This window comes from Tinamus guttatus, unplaced genomic scaffold (genome assembly GCF_059628265.1).
Source record: "Tinamus guttatus ecotype Peru unplaced genomic scaffold, ASM5962826v1 Tinamus_guttatus_pri_ptg000472l, whole genome shotgun sequence".
In the NCBI taxonomy this organism is placed as follows: domain Eukaryota; kingdom Metazoa; phylum Chordata; class Aves; order Tinamiformes; family Tinamidae; genus Tinamus; species Tinamus guttatus.
The window spans coordinates 1,104,486-1,120,215 of record NW_028289006.1 but is presented as its reverse complement, the minus strand read 5'-3'; the positions used below and the strand labels follow the sequence as shown (position 1 = coordinate 1,120,215).

Below are 15,730 nucleotides of genomic sequence, written 5' to 3'. Positions count from 1 at the left end.
TGATGGAGCTTCAGCCTCCAGTGCAGTGAAGAAGGGGAGCATTGGAGATGTCCTTCCTGTTGCTGTTGCACAGGGCTTCAGACGTTATGTACAGAATGGGCAGAAGCAGCCATGGCAGAGTACACAGGGATGGTGTTGGAGTCATGTCCACGCTGGGGAAGCAGCTCTGGCCAGCTGGAGATGAGGCCTCCACGTGGAGGCTTGTACCTTGCCTCTGACTGTGAGTGGCCAAGATGGATGGGAGGAGAAGCAGCAGTAACTGGATATTTTCCCTGTTCATGATGTCTGTGATACAGCTGCTTGCGCCAGCGAAGAGGCTTTTATTTTCTGTTGGGTTGGGAGGTCTGGCACACATGGGCAGAAGGATGTAACACTACGTGCACACTGCATACAGGGGCGCCGCGAGCCATGAGCATGGGTGGTAAAAGGATCGAGAAAGACCAATAGGGTCCTCACGTCCTTGTGATGTTGAGAATGGCTGATTTGTGTGGACAGGTAGGAGCAAAACTGAGGAGACTTTTGCTTTGCAATGACAACAACAGAGAAAGCTACATCACAACATGTTCTCTTACATGGTTCTGCTAAGGCTTTCTGTCTCTAAAGCACTTTCTGCCTTCTCAGGGCTGGCCCCCATACAGCTCTGTCAGCAAACATCAGGCTTAGCTCGAATCATCCCCAGCGCTTCCCTTGCTGGGATTTCCTTCATCCCTAACCCCCTACACCTCCTGTTACTCATGCTCCCTCAGTCCCACACCATGGCAGCCTCCATGTGCATGTTAAATGCAACCTACTGCTCTTCTGGAAGTGACATTCCCTGCCAAGCATGTGACAGGCATCTGCCAGGAGACAGGCAGGGGCTGTCAGCCGCTGTGGTGTCTGCCAGGAGGGGCTGAGCCCCGTCTTGCCTCCTGCCTGCTGTGCAGTCAGCCCTGGGGCTTTCTGCCTGGCTCAGCTACACACAGGAAAGAGCTGGCAGTGCTCTTTTGCCAGAGATGCCTCTGGATTAAGATGCCTCAGATTAAGATGCATCAGATTAAGAAAACTAAAGGTGCTCTGGGTGACAGCACTGACTTGTGACTTGGCATCTGTACGAACAGGGAAATCAGCTCCTTAAAAAGAGATGTGAGGCCCCCTCCGTGCTGCTGGGCGAGGAGCTCTCTGCCCCAGCAGCATTGCAAACACATGTGGTGGCAGCTGAGCCCCAGGGAGGACGGGGAGCCCCAGTCCACAGGAACCTGGGGCAAAAGCGGGAAAGTGCCTTTCTACATAACTAAATTCAGCGATGTCTCTTCATCCTTATTGTACATAGTTTTCACCTTCCTGCACCCCAGCTCAGTGAAGCCCTTGCTGTCAGCCTGAGAGGGCATGTGCTGCTCTTCGTTGCTCCTGTCTGAATACTCAGACCTGCCCCAGGCTGGCCAGAGGAAAGAGGGAACAGACTAGGCCAGGTGCATTTGCCTTTCCTAAAAACAATGTCTTTTACAGTATGAAAATGAATCCAACCTGACCTGTAGCCACCAGCTAAACGTGACAATAAAAACTTCAGTAAAGCTGCTGCTCCACAGTCTGCTGGGTCTTTCCCTTCACTCCTAGTCCCCTTCATGGGAACATAAAACAGCAGCTTCTAAACATGGCACAAAAACACAGCATGTGAGAGCTGCTGAAGAGACAAGGAGGCAGAAGGAAGAAAGAACTTGGAGAAGAGGAATACCTGGGGAAAATGAAAGAGGGAAAAAAAGGGCAGAGACAGAGAAAGTAAAAGTGAAAGAAATGAAATAAGGAAGATATGGAGCGGTAAAGCGGAATGAGAAGAAAAATTATAGAGGACATAGAAGCTGGGAGGGCAGTTAGAGGGCCAGGGGGCCAGCACGGACTAAGACTGCTGCAGTAGCACATGTTTTAGCGAAGAGAAGGGTTTTCTTGTGTTCTCACCACCAGTGCAGACCAAAGGAGACCCTGGTCCAGTGCGTCACCTTCAGTGACTCTCTCAGACTCCTCTGAGAGCCCGAAGGCCACGTGCTGAGCGGAGCGGCCCCGAGGAGTCCCCAGCCAGCCCTGTCTGACACAGTGTTCCCTGCGCCCCTCAGCAACGGGACGCTGCTGCAGGGAAAAGGTATGGCCAGGACCGCTCGGTGCTGGTGAGGAGAGGCCGAAGAGACTGCTGCAGCCAGGCGTGAGGTAGGGGAGCCTCAGGGCATGACATCCTCTGCTGCACAAACACATTCTCCGCCTCCTGGTTTTGCTTTTTTACCCCCTCTTTTTTTTTTTTTTTTTTATAGTACCCAATATTCCCCCAAGTACCTTGACTCAAGTACTTTGATGCTTCTCAAATAGATGCTAAGGCCCAAGACCCGATTCTGTGTCTCCCATCAGTCACTGCCTGCACCTCAGAACATGTTAGTATGTCACTTCCCCCATCCAGCCACTTCCACATTTCTGTTTCCCTCGGGGAAGCCACAGCAAGAAATGGGGATAAAATACTGTCCTCCTCCAGACCAGCTACTGCCTTCCCAGCCCCAAAGGCCCATCAGAAAGCTCTGCGGCCCTCACTGGAAGACGCTGCCTGCACTGACTCCACCATCTATCCTTAGAGTCTCTCCTTGCTGCATTGCTAAGGGATAAAGACAGGACCACAGCTTACCCCATACCTCCCACCACCAAGAGCCCTCGAGCCCCCAAATAACCCCCCAGCACTATTTCCCCTAAGCAAAACACACATGTGAGCCACAGAACATGAGAAAAAGGAAGATGACACACAGTCTGCAGTGCAAAAGACAAATCAAAAAGGAGGACACACCAGGAAGGAGAGAGGAGATGCCTTTGGTCCATCCCTGGCACACAGGTACACACACGCACACGCTCGCACACATCCTCTCTCACACACAGAGGAGGTGCCACATGCTCCAGAGACAGGTCCATGGCAGACTCAAGGGCAGCAGAGACAGGGGGTGGCAGGAGGGAGGGGTCATTCACAGGTTACTTTCGTGGCTTTCCTCTGTCTCGGCGGTCATGGGGGGCAGCCCTCCGTTGTCATTCAGCCGCTTGGCCCTGTAGGTCTCGTAGTGGATGTTGTGGGTCACTTCTTTTAGGTCTTGAAGGTGGGTCCTGCAGAAGACAAAATGGAGACGCGGTTGCAAAGAGGATACAACAACTAACATCAGCACTGTCAGGGCTAGTGTTCTGAGGATCCTTTTATTCCCCAAGATAAATGGAAGATTCCTCCAGTTAGTCTGGCTCATGAACATCCCTGCTCTTATTGTACAACTGTTATAGCACAACTGATAGCTGGAGCATCATCATTCAAGAGAATGCACACACAGGATGTAGGGCATTGGCTGAAACTCCCTTTTCTGTTCAGTAATGTCATGCCCCTCTCAAACCAGTGCCAATGGGGATATTTACTGGCCTTTCTGGTGTGCAGGAACAGACAATGACTCATCTCTTCTCACATCCTGCTTCCATCAGAGTTGAGATGATGATGTGGATTAAGTCTACTGGAGATCATAACCTGCCATGAGCAGTAGTCTCTAACCTCCTTAAAAAGCCTGTGGGCTTGGTTTGTTTTTCGTTTTGTGACTATTGTTTGGTTGGGATGTTTCTAGTAGAAGATTTGGGGAAAGCACAACAGCTGTGGTAAGTACCACTGTTAAGCACTTGTCCTGAGCACAAAAGGAGGATATTAGGGTGATGTCAGAGCTCTCTGCCTGGCCAAGTGTCTTATTACCACCATACTCACAGCTGTTATGAGTCACAGAGCGATGGCTTTATAATGTATTTCCTAATGTATACATTGCTAATGTATACCCCCCCTTTTTTTTTTAGTTAATTTTGAAACCCTGGCTCTTTGTAAATCTTCTACAGAATTCAGGGCTGATATAATTTGTGCTGAGATAGTGTCATAAGACAGGGTGTGAATAAGACAGGGCAATGAAAGCTGAATAAAATATGGAGCTTTCACTTCTGGATCATATGTTCGAGGCCATTCCTCACAACTGGTAGGTCACAGGGCCTAGGACTGGGTAGGAGCCTCTTTCTCACTGATTCCAATCTCATTCCATGTTTGAACAACTGGAACAACTAGAAGCTGTTGCTAGCTAATACGCTTGATGGGATGGCATGGGGTGCTGGTGCTTACCCTCTTTTTCCTCAAAGCATCCACCTCATACATGCAAAGTAGTGTTAGATACACATCATTAAGAGAGACACTAGAACATTCTACCCCTTAATTTGGTCCAAACTATCCTTTGGAATATCCACAAAAACTTTCACTGCCTGGAACGTGGTTTTTCTTCCCTCCCATCGGGGCTGTTTCACTTCATTGGGCCAGTCTCAGGAAGGTTTCCTTCTCACCGAGGAAAAATTGTAGCATGATCATAGGCTCACCTGATGACGAAGTCTCGAAGTAGGGCAAATTCGCAGTGAGTGAGGTTTTCCACTGGAAAGAAAGAAAGAAAGTAGTTGTGAAAGTAGTTTTATTTTCTTAATAAAAGAAAATAAAATTCTTTAAAATAAAGAAAAAGAAAAGAAAATTCTTCTCTTCTTTGTGGTTACAGAACATGGGAAGGTCATTGCTGTGAGACACATTCCCGGTGGGCAGAGCCTGCATGCTTCAGAAAGGGCAGACAGTTGTGTGGACACCACTCTCAAGCACTGCGTGGACACACTGAGCAGTCATATGTGAACTTTCCCTTGAAAATCAAGGAAGCCTCAGGAAATCAGCTTTGCCCTGGTGGTGTTCAGCTTGTTCCACCTTCAGCCAGTCAGCAGTACTGCAGTGGCCATGGCAGTTCCTTACAAACAGAGCTATCTGAAATTTCTTCTTTTCCTTGGTTTTACAAAGCTTATCACAAAAGCCATGGGAATGTAGCAATGGGAAACACATTTGGACCTTGGCCTATTACTGGGGCCTGCAGAGATGCTTTAGTGCCCCCGAAGCAAGACTTTCTTTACCTTCGATGATCCCCCAAGGTGTTTTTCTGCCCAGGACTCTTTTGCCGTTCACCTGGTATTCCTTGTCGCTACCCACCACTGCGAAGGGCATGCTCTCCTGCTGGGGAGAGACACAAGGAGAGACCTGTTGAGCCCATTGCAGTGAGCAGCAGCGTCACCGTTCCCCGGTGCTCAGCTCACCAAGCACAAAGCCGCCTGCAAAGTAACAACTTTTCCAGAGCAACACTTTAATTGGCTGTCCCCTTCACCCGTCAGTGCTATCGCTGGCATTTCGAGCCCTTACTTTACAGGTGTCCTTGCCCAGCCAGAGCTCAGCATGCAGCTGGCAGCAGTGCCAAGGTTCTGGAGAACGGGGCAGAGGTTTTCTGCACACATCCTCAGCATTTCTTAAGGGGAGGATGTGACCGGAAGGTGATTTCTTGGTGTAACCAGGGGAAGGTCTGTTGGCTGAAGACTCCTCATAGGGATAGTTTGCAGTGAGCAAACTGCATTTCACCAAACAGTTTGTAATCCCTAACCAGAAGGAGAGGATGCAAAATAATGTAAAATAATCTCCCCCAACAGGATACATGAATGTCCAAAATCTAACATCTGAAATAGTTGGTACTCCAAAAGGCCAGGAATGGGATGGGGTGCTCGGACAGTAGATGAGGCTATCAGGGAACATAAATTCTCTAGAAGACTGAGAGAAAGCACCTGTCCCCAGGTGCAGGAGACCCTAGTATGTCCAAAAGGTTCACAGACTTGCTAAGTTTTATAGATAACCCTGGGCCCAGAAAGGAACTTCAATTATCACAGAATGGAGTGGGGTTTTTTTTATTGTTTTTAAAGGTGATTCTTACATTTGAAACTACCAACTTAAGACCATGGGGCTGAAATGCAGAACAAAATGTGTAGAATAGTCAAACCCATCTGGTCTTCCCAAGAATATGTGTTGTGTTGCCATATGGGAAACGATTAATTAAGCTGGGGAACATGGGAATTTCTGATGGGATGTGACAGCACAGGGAGCTGAAAGGACTAGTGTCAGGCTGCAAGGCTGCGGAGTTTCTTGAAGACTGTCATGGAAGCCAATGTGGTTTCACTAATGCCTTGCCACAGCAATGAGGAGTGGGATAATTAAATGCACTAACATCAGAGAGCCAGGCGGTGTTGTCGGCACGGAGGCAGGGTGGGTTGTTATCCAGGAAGATGTGCAGAAAGTTGCGGCACCAAGGGAAGCATTTAGGAAGCATCAGTGAGATTTTCTGCTGGAGCTTGGCAGCTCATGAACAAGCAAGCACTGAAGGAGGGGAGGGACAGCATGTGCTAGTCGGTCACAAGATGCCCACAAGGCAGTGATGTGATGCATTAGTTTAAAAAACACATGTGGTCCAAGGGCTTATAGTTCAGATCTCTCCACAGAGCACAGCGTATCCATATCAGAAAACTCTGCTAGGAAATCAAGTCAAATTGGAACAAGTCCAGAAAAATAAGCGAGGAGGATGGAGTATTGAGAAATTGGAAGTCCATTCTAGGGAGCTTGTCTGGTTTAGCTGATCAGAAAGCCAGCAGAGGATAATGTGGTTCTCTACAAATGCCTGAGCAGTGGAAGGAATCACTAGGCAGGAGAACTGCTCGAGTCAGTATTGCTACAAGAACACAGACATAACCCTAGGTACAACGTGATCATGAACAAACACAGGCTGCAAATTACTGTGATTGGATGAGCCTTTTCACAAGGACTAGGAGCACAACAAACCAGACTACTTTCAGAGAGGTTTTGATCAGTGGATGAAAGTGCTTATGGGGCAGTTGCCTGGGACAGTCAGAGGCTGGGCATCAGCTGCATACCAGGTCTCTTTAATCCTTAACAGAGACCAAATAAAGCATTCAGCAAGAGAAGATGAAGCATAGTCCTTCCTCACTCAGCCCTTAGAGCACTCTGTGATAATGACAGGGATGAATTAAACTGAATGAAGGCCCTGGATGAAGGACCATCCCTTACATTTATTGAATTTTTCACCCAGGTACCATAAAGCACTTTAAAGCTTCTAGTGACTTTGTGTTTCATTCACACTCATTAAATTTGACCAGTCTTTGCCCCTTGCCCTTCTGCTCCCATGATGAAGTGTTTCCTACCCTGATTTTGTCGTTCTCTGTTTTATCCTCCAGGTCCTCATCAAATTCTTTCTGGGGGTAAAACTCGATGCCATTTACTTCTAGCTCTTTGCGCACCTGAGCAGAGAGAACATTTTGAAGCAATGAGCCACACAAGCTTGAAGGGAAGGCAGGCAGGACAGTTGGGCAAACATGCTTGGCACATTTTTCCAGAGGGGAAAGGTTGGAGGGGCTGTTTGCAGGGAAGTATGTGGCAAGGTGAGAGCTTGAGCTGGGGTGGGGAAGGGTCCCCTGCAAAGGACGAGATACTCACTCTTTGTTTGAATTCAGTCTTCTCCTCCAAAGTCATGGTGTCAGCCTTGGCAATAACAGGGATGATGTTCACTACCTTGCTGAGATGTTTCATGAACTCCAGGTCTAAAGGCCTCAGGCTGCAGCCAGGGAGGGAGCAACATGAAAGGGATCATTTTACCCTCCCCATCTGTCACATGAATGATCCTCCCAAGCATCAGTGCATTGAGTAAACCTTGCTTGGTCATTCTCTGCTTGTTGCCGCCATAATCTCTTCTCCTCCCTTGTTATCTAGACCCATTTCAAGTCCCAGATGCCCCAAATGTGGTCTGCCCCACAGGCAGGATCCCTGGTCCCATGGCTGGCACAGAGCAGTGTAGAGTATTTATCTGACACAGCAGCACTATGGGCTTGAGAAAGGAAGGGGTTGTATACGTACGAGTGGCCTGTGGGGGAGATGAAGTAGAGGCAGCAGTGTACTCGTGTGTCTGGAATTCGTTTCTTCCTTGCAATATTCACTTCCTCTTTCAAAAACTTTTCGTATTGCTCATTGATGTATTTCTCAATAGGTTCCCAGCTGTTACAGTGGGAGAGACAGATGAATAGACAGGTACAAATCTCCTCATGTTCCTGCCTACAGTGTTCCCAGCTCTGACAGCAGTAAAGCAGGCTCTGGGGTAAGAAAAAATCCTGCACTAACACCTCACCATCAGTGCAGATGTTTAAGAGTTCCTGTAGCTGAGATCAGGTTTTTTTGCAAAACCGCTGTTGAAATTAGTTAATAAATCATTGGAAGGGGAAAAGAAAGAGCCATTAGTGGCATGGTAAGGGCCTTCTGAAAGCTGCTCTTTGAGAGAAATACAGGGAAAAATGGAATTGGTTCAGGATGGGCAAAATAACTTGAATCTGCTAAATTTCAGGTAAAGGACTATATGCAGAATTTGGATGAACTGTCAGCCTGGGAAGGAGACTACATTTTTTGTCTGACTTCCTGGCAGTGGGTGGGCTGACAGCATCACTGCATTTTACAGGCGTTAGGAGAGGGCTGCAGGGTTGAGACAGAACGAGTGGGAGGAGGTGAGTGTTTGAATGAGGCCGAGAGTTTTAAGGCACTTGTTGTGTTTGTGTGCATACCTCCAAGCAAGCACAAGAAACCAGGGCATTCACAATTTCACATCCCCATTACTTTTCCCAGCCCTCAAGTGCCCCAGATGGGAGTTACTCTATTTGCTGTGTTAGAGGCAGCCCTTTCTGGGACACAAGGTCCTGACTGTGTAGTACTCACCAGTTCTCGTTGTTGATCTGGTCCCCAAATCCTGGGGTGTCAATCACAGTCAGCTTCATCTTGACACCACCTTCTTCAATGACTGGGGAAGAAATTACAAATGATCATACACCTCCTGGGGACTTGCTCCATCACGAAATACATCTCTGTGTCCTGCAAGGGAACGAGAGTACTCTGCGCTTACCCCTGCCCAGCAAGCGTGAACAGGCCAGGCTGGGTCACTGCATGCCTGGACAGCTGGGATTCCACCTCCGTTCCTTCCTCATTTTTTGATAACCTGTGCACTAAACCACTCTGTCACATGAAAATGGATTTGTGCTCAATCTATGGCCTAACGAGCTCTTGAGGATAATGGGAATTACCCACCCTACAGCAGTGCAGCTCTTACCGTGGCCAATGGCTTTGATCTCCACCGTCTTGGGGATCTTCTCCTCGCGGTTCCAGCCTGAAGATTTGCGGCTCACCTGGGATTTGAAGAGGGTGTTCACCAGCGTCGACTTCCCCAGCCCACTCTGACCTGAGGATTGCAAAGAAGAAGCTCATGACATCTGCCACAGCCCGGGGATGGGGAGGCCCAGAGGACGGAACGGGGCTGGCGAGAGAAAACTCTGGAGACATCTTCTTGCCTTGTGCCAGCTGCCCTTTGCTCCCACTGCAATCACTGCCTGCTCCCTCGTGCCTCCCAATAGGGCTCGCGCTCCCACCTGGCCTTTTGGGAGAGTGTCCTGCCATGGTTCCCAGGACTTCAGTTGATCCCTGCCTACCTACAACCATGATGTTGAAGTCGAAACCTGTCTTCATGGTCTTCTTGCGCATCTGCTCAATGATGGTGTCAATCCCGATGTAGCCTAGCAAGTTGGCATTAATGCCCATTGGCTTCATTGGCACAGCTGGTTTTTGCCGTGGCTCTGGGACCAGTTCAGACATGGCTGCCTCGTTTTTGCTCTCCACTGGCCCTGCACAGGGAGAAAAAATGAAAAAAATAATCATTTGGGTGTAACAAAGGCCTGTCTAATCACGATGCGTTCCTCAAAGCGAACCTTGACGTTTGCTTCAAGAACTGGTGGCTGAGTATGACTGAATGAAATGATTTTAGCAGTAAGAACCTTCATGGGGGAGCATCTAGATTTTCTAGCATACTTTTCTATGTATCGCTCTAGTTTGAGAAGATGAAATATGGGGCTCTTGAAACACTGAACATACTAGTGGCTACCAGCAAATAACAGCAGCAGATCAGGCGCTGCTGACTTCACTGCTAATCAGAAGTCATAAGGTCTGCGCATCTCCATTCTCTTTTTTTCTCCCCATTCTCACCAAGACCACCAATGTTTTACTCCCTTCAAGTTAAGCACGGGCCCTGAAATTTGCAATGGAATAGACTTCCCTTTCAAAATGATCATGTGTCGAACCCTGGCATCAAAACAGAGCTTGGAATTTAACGTGAGGCGTTGCAAGCTTGGCCACACCAGAGAGAAGAGCCTCTGTGTCCTACGGGAGCCTGTGCTACTCATTGTGCTATGTGCTCTGATGTCTTTGGAGGAAGGCAGGGGTGGAACAACCTCTGATTTTGCCTCCTACCTGTAGATCAGAAGTTTCTGTCATGTCTGCCAAGGAATTTTGCAGCTTCACCTTTCATTCCTCACTTTTTCCTCCTTGTTTCTTCTACGTAAAACAAACCAGTAAAAGGGAAGGCCTGTGTGGTTTCCGGCCTTCCTACCCCTCCTTATCAGGTAAGGACACACTTGGCTTGGGTCAGACCTCACCTGCTTATCGCTGCCTCCTGTTTTTCTCGTTAGCAAGCATCTCCTGACCACCCTGGGGAGAAGCTGGGTGTTGGGAGAGGACAGGACACGCAAGAAAAGTTGCAGTTGGTGGGGAAGGGAGGCTTGAGGGTTGAATCCAGAAAAGAAGATAAAAGGGATGGGAGCCAAATACCTTCAATATATGAAACAGCTGCAAACTAGAGCCTCTCCCACTCCAATCACTTGGCTCCTCCATGCTTTGTCTCATTAGATGGTTATTTTTTCAGGACAAGGACAGCTTGCTTGGTAAGCACTTTACTATTTTGGTTACCACTTCGGTTCAAGTAACCCACACTGAATTATTCCTTTTAATCTTTTTTCTTTCTTTTTTTTTTTTTCTCCTCTCAGCAGAACCCACTGGCTGCAGAGTGGCAGGCAAGTGGCCAGACAGACAACTGTCATTTGGTATCTGAGAGGCCACTTGGAGCGGGGAACAGGTCAGAGGTGGCAGAGGTAGGGACACTGTCAGCACCAGCCTGGGACACTGGTGGCAGCTCAGCCAGGTCACACAGAGACAGAGAGGGCAGAGGGGTTTTGTTCAAGGACGGAGTTAGTCTGCCTGGGCAGCTGGTGTTCCAGCCCAGCATTTCCATGTCAAAGCTTTGATGCAGACATGAAGGGCTGCTCTACATAGGGAAAAAATTATGTTTTACATAAGCTTTAATATCCCAAGATGTTACAGAACTTGCAGAAGGGCCACCCTTAGCAAGGAGAAAGGTGCCTGTGCACAGCTCATTTTGCTTTAGAAAGTGTTTTATGTTAAACTGGGAGAAGTGTCTCCTCAGGAGGGCTGTGTTGCCCAGCAGCACAGCCGCCCATGCAGGGCACAGCCAGTGATCTCCTAAGGGTATCAGCTTCGCACCCGCTCCATTTCCCCGTGCTCAGGGGACAGACCTGCCCAGAGGATGTCCCCTCTCTTTCCCATGGAGCAGGTGCACTCTTAGCTGTCACCACCTTCTTCTGAAGCACTGAGCATCAGCCGGTGGGGGCACAGCACAAGCTGGACTGATGGCCTGAGCCAAGCTGGCCAACGTGAGCTCCGTATGCCAGCGGGGAGCTGTACGGTGAGGCAGGCTGCTGAGCTGAGTGCTCCTCAGCTGTGATCTGCTCGTCCACACGTCACAACTAGTCTGTGCCTTTCCTGCTGACAAAGCATCCCCCGAGGCTCCTGATGTCTTTTTCCAGCTTTCTCAAAGATGCTGCCAGCCAGGAGAACCATCTATGTGGCAGGGCAGGGAGGGCCGGCCCCGCCAGCTCTGCTCTCCTTCCCTTTGCTCATGCTCTGCCCTGTAGCGCGTGTGCTGTGGGGCCCGCTGTGCCGCAGCCCCGGTTGCCACACAGCACTCACCAGCTCCGAGCCCACAGGGCCCTGCTCGCGAGGTGGTGCCTGGGCCCAAGCCCTGGTGAGGATGACTATGGAGGAGACCAAAGGTGAGAGCAAGCACAGCTATTGCTTGCTGTTCCTGGCCACAAGGTGCCAACCCTCTAATGCAGGGTAAGAGGGGGGGAGAGTTTCCCAGAGCATGAGGCTCCCGCACTCCAGACTGCAGGAACTGCATCTGCCTCCTGTCTCCCTCCGGCCTAAGAGCTCTTCTGACAGTCGCAAGGATCAGTGCATTAAAGGAAGTGAAGTGTCTGGCTATTACGATAACAGAGAGCGAATAAAGCCCTGGAGGTAAACGAGGAGCAGGTCAAGAATGTGGGAAGGAAGCCTGGGCAACAAACACATCTCCAGAGAAGAGAGCGCAGGTGAAGGTCTTTTCCAACCATAATGATCCTGTGGTTCCCTAAGCAGCCTCCCTGCGGGGCTGGTGGTGTGGGCTGAGCAGGACAAGCCAAGGAGCCTTTGCTGCCTGGGCAGGAGCTTCTCTTTGAGGAGTCTGTTGCCCTCTTTTATTCCTTTGACTCCTTTTTCTTACATGGGGAGAAATAAGGAGGGAAGAAGCTACCAGACAACTCCAAGGTTCACAGGAATGTTCCTGGCTTGTCCCTCCCATGGCACTGAAGGACACTTTGCCCAGAGTTGCCAGATGTTGCCAGCTGTGCTGTGCACATTGCAGGTTTTGCTGCTGGAGCTGGGAACTTGCAAAGTCTAGAGCAGGCTTTTCGGTGTCAGGTCTTAAACACCTGAAGAAAGTACTACAAAAAGCTCTCAAATCAGGTGAAAAGAACTCCTAAAGTCCCCTTAAATATTTCCCGGATTTTCTGTCAGTGATTTGGGGAAAAGAGGGAGAGGGAAAGTTTTGATTTAGGATATTCAAAGTCTCAGAGTAGACAGTATCCTCTTTCTCTTACCTTCTTCTCTCCCCATGCCACATCTGAAAGACAAGCCCCCATTTTACAAAGAGGTATCTAAGCACTCAGCTTTGCGCCTGCAATTTTCCACCTCCTGACTTCCACGGATGAGTCCAAGGCGACAACTCAGGAAGCAGCAAGGTCAGGGTGTGCAGACAGAGGCATGAGAAACACCTTGAGGCAGGAAACATATCTACCCGCTCTGCTGGGAATATCTCTGTCACGTATGAAGTAATGCTGGCACTGCTATGAAACCTCACTGAGCCCTTGGCGAGTGCTCGAGGAGCAGCATTATGCATCCTAGGCACATCCTGTAGACCCTTCAACGGCTCCCTGTCCCTGTAATAAATTCATGATAGGGACGATGGTCAATGTAGCTGATAATGAATAGAGGATTAGGGGAGGTTAACGACGAGCATCCGCTGCTTGCATTACCAGCCTTTTCACTGCTGCTTTGTTCTGCCTGCTAAGCACAGGCTGATCTGAGAGGGTGGTGGTTGGTGATACCTCTGCTCCCCAGCTCCCTCCTGGCAGGAGGTGGTGGGAAGTGGCAGGAGGTGGCAGAAGGTGGCAGGAGATGGCTGGGCTGCCAGTGATAACCGGAGTCTCTGGGAGGACACTGCTCTCGCAGCATAGCGCTCCCATCGCAGCCTGCAGCGGGGAGGGCTGCAGCGCCCGGCCCAGGGCAGGCAGGGCCGGAGGAGGCCGTGACTGCCCCAGAGGCTCCAGCAGGACCTGCTGGCCCAGCACTCACCAGGCCCCTGCAAGCCTCTCGCTGGGAGGCCAGCGAACGCGGCCGGCAGTGAACGAACGCCGCTGCTGCAGGGCACCACTAGCACCCCGATGTTCCCAGCAGTTGGCTGGGATGGCAGTGGCCTCATGAGATGTGTTACAGGGCTCGGGTGGCCAGGACTTGGTTTACTCCTATCTGGGGGGAAGGTTTACTCCTATCCGGGGGGAAGACCAGACCCGATAACCTAGATACAGCCTTGTCCCCTCCCCCTGCCTTCCCTTTCTTTGTCTGAGTGGCAACGCGGAGGGAGGGGTAGAAACCATCCCTTCACAAGGAAACCCAGCTTCCAGCAAGGAAAGGCCACGCACTTATAACGCTCATAATGCAGCCACACACTCCCCGTCGGTCTCCTCCCGTTCCTTCGGCAAAAGACATCCTGCTCCCGCTGGCGGCAGTGATCCAGACGCACATCTCGCTCCAGCCCCTTCACCTGCGTGGCCTGGGGCTCGCGTTCCCACTCCCTGCTGGTGCCCCAGGCACAGGCGGGAAGGCTCTGAAGCGTGAGCACAGCAGAGGCGCGGGCCCTGCACGGGCTGCACCGGCTCCGAGGGAGCAAGCGGCTGCAGCTGTGGCGCGGCTCTCTCAGGGCTTGTGGGCAGTGATGCCCGCTCCCGGCTCTGCACTCACGGAGGCACCTAATTAGGTGCTTGGCCATCAGAGAACTCCCTTTCCCTCCCATGCCATGCTGATCTCCAGGGTATTTCTCCTAGCCACACAGTGCCAAGGCCAAACCATGCGGGACACACCACCTCACCTCAGGATGCAAGGCACATACATTTTCTTTACCCAGTTTCTTTTGCCAGGGACCACTGGCCATTTCGAGTGGTGCCGTGAAACTTATCCCAGGCTGCCGCCTCCTTGGGGCTGCCTCCCTGTGGGTGCACTCAGCACCCTGCCTTGCAGAGGGCTTGGGCAGGAGCCCGGCCCTGCCACGGCGGCCGCGAAATCTAGGGCAGAGCGTGCGGAAGCCTCGCCAGCGGCGCGGGAGATGGGGGCGAAGGGCCTGGGCACATCCCTACCCAGCCGCCGCAGGGCCGCTCTCTGCCTGCTGCCTGCGCGGGGCTCCCTGCACCTCTGCAGCTGGCCGCGCCAGCGCGTGTCCCCTCAGCCTCCCCGTCTGCATCCCCCGTGGCTCAGCACCTCGTGAGGGAGCTGCGGCGCCCACCCCGGGCTGCGCCGTCACAGACCCTGCCCGCACGCCCAGGCCCAGCCTGCGTGGCAGGACTGTCCCGTGAGGCGAGAGGTCTTCCCTAGCCCCAGGCCAGCGCTATTATATCTTTCCTTCAGAGCAGCCCCTGGCAACAGCTACCCGGCATCGGTACCACAGCCGCCTCTGCTCTTTCTCCTTGATGCCAGGCTGCTACCACAGAAACAGAAAGAAAGGATAAAAAAAAATACACGCCAGGACCAGTTTCTTCCACTGCCCCTTGGAGGAGATATTCACCCCCGATGGCCGGAGCTGGGCACCACGGAGTGTGTACGCACAGAAAGCCCCAGCGTTCCCCAGCCCTGCCGAGCCCGGAGCATCCTACCTTTGAACATGAAGCTTCCTTTGTCTCCGATCACTCTCCCAAGGGGCTGGGCTTCCCCCCAGTTTTCTAGCCTGAAGCTGCTGCAGCGCGGTGAGCCACAAAGCCCTGCTTTTACCTCTCTCTTTCTTTCTTGTCCTCCTCTCCCCCCTCTCCTTCCCCTCCTTCTCCAGTGGCTGTTTCAGCTGAGCAGGGATGCTGGTGCTGCTCCTGCTGCCACCGTCATGTGACCTGAATATTAAACATCGCTGCAAAATCTCCCCCCGCGCCCGCCCCCCCAGCTCCATCACGGAGCCTGCGAGAGCCTCCCCGCCTGGGCGGGCAGGGGAGTGGGGCCGCCGGGACCCCCCACACACACGGAGGCCCCCCTCCTCCTTGCATTGCACACAGGTTTTCTTGCTCCTTCCCTCCCTGTTCCCCAGCAGCTTGGCGTGCTGCTGTCTGCAGAGCATCTCTGGATGCAGCCACTTGTTTATGGAGGGAGATATTTAACCCCTTGCGGTTTTGTTGTGGTGGGGCTGGGCGATGCCGCGAGTCTTGCTCCCTCTCCCTGTAGGTATCCCCGGCATTTGCAAGGCCTCGTCCTGCTTTCCTGAAGAGAAGGAACTGGGGACAGCTCCTCAAAACCGAATCGCCCTTCAGCTCAGCTTTGGAGGCATGGGAAACCCTTTGGCAGCGCGGTTCC

At 51.4% G+C, this 15,730-nt stretch overlaps 1 protein-coding gene across 2 annotated transcripts; it reads right to left on the bottom strand.

Annotated features, from left to right (window-relative positions):
• Positions 1–2,732: 2,732 nt before the first annotated feature.
• Positions 2,733–15,289, bottom strand: SEPTIN3 (septin 3). 2 transcript variants are annotated; one of them, XM_010224480.2, is made up of 10 exons: positions 15,049–15,289; positions 9,391–9,582; positions 9,015–9,143; positions 8,627–8,708; positions 7,781–7,918; positions 7,364–7,481; positions 7,072–7,167; positions 4,951–5,050; positions 4,384–4,435; positions 2,733–3,105 (listed from the first exon to the last, which is right to left on the bottom strand). In XM_010224480.2, exons 1-10 carry the CDS (start codon positions 15,056–15,058, stop codon positions 2,970–2,972), a joined length of 1,053 nt encoding a protein of 350 aa, XP_010222782.1. In that variant the 5' UTR covers positions 15,059–15,289; the 3' UTR covers positions 2,733–2,969. The 2 variants fall into 2 exon arrangements, with proteins under 2 accessions (XP_010222782.1, XP_010222783.1); XM_010224481.2 differs by having other exon boundaries at positions 4,951–5,047.
• Positions 15,290–15,730: the final 441 nt, after the last annotated feature.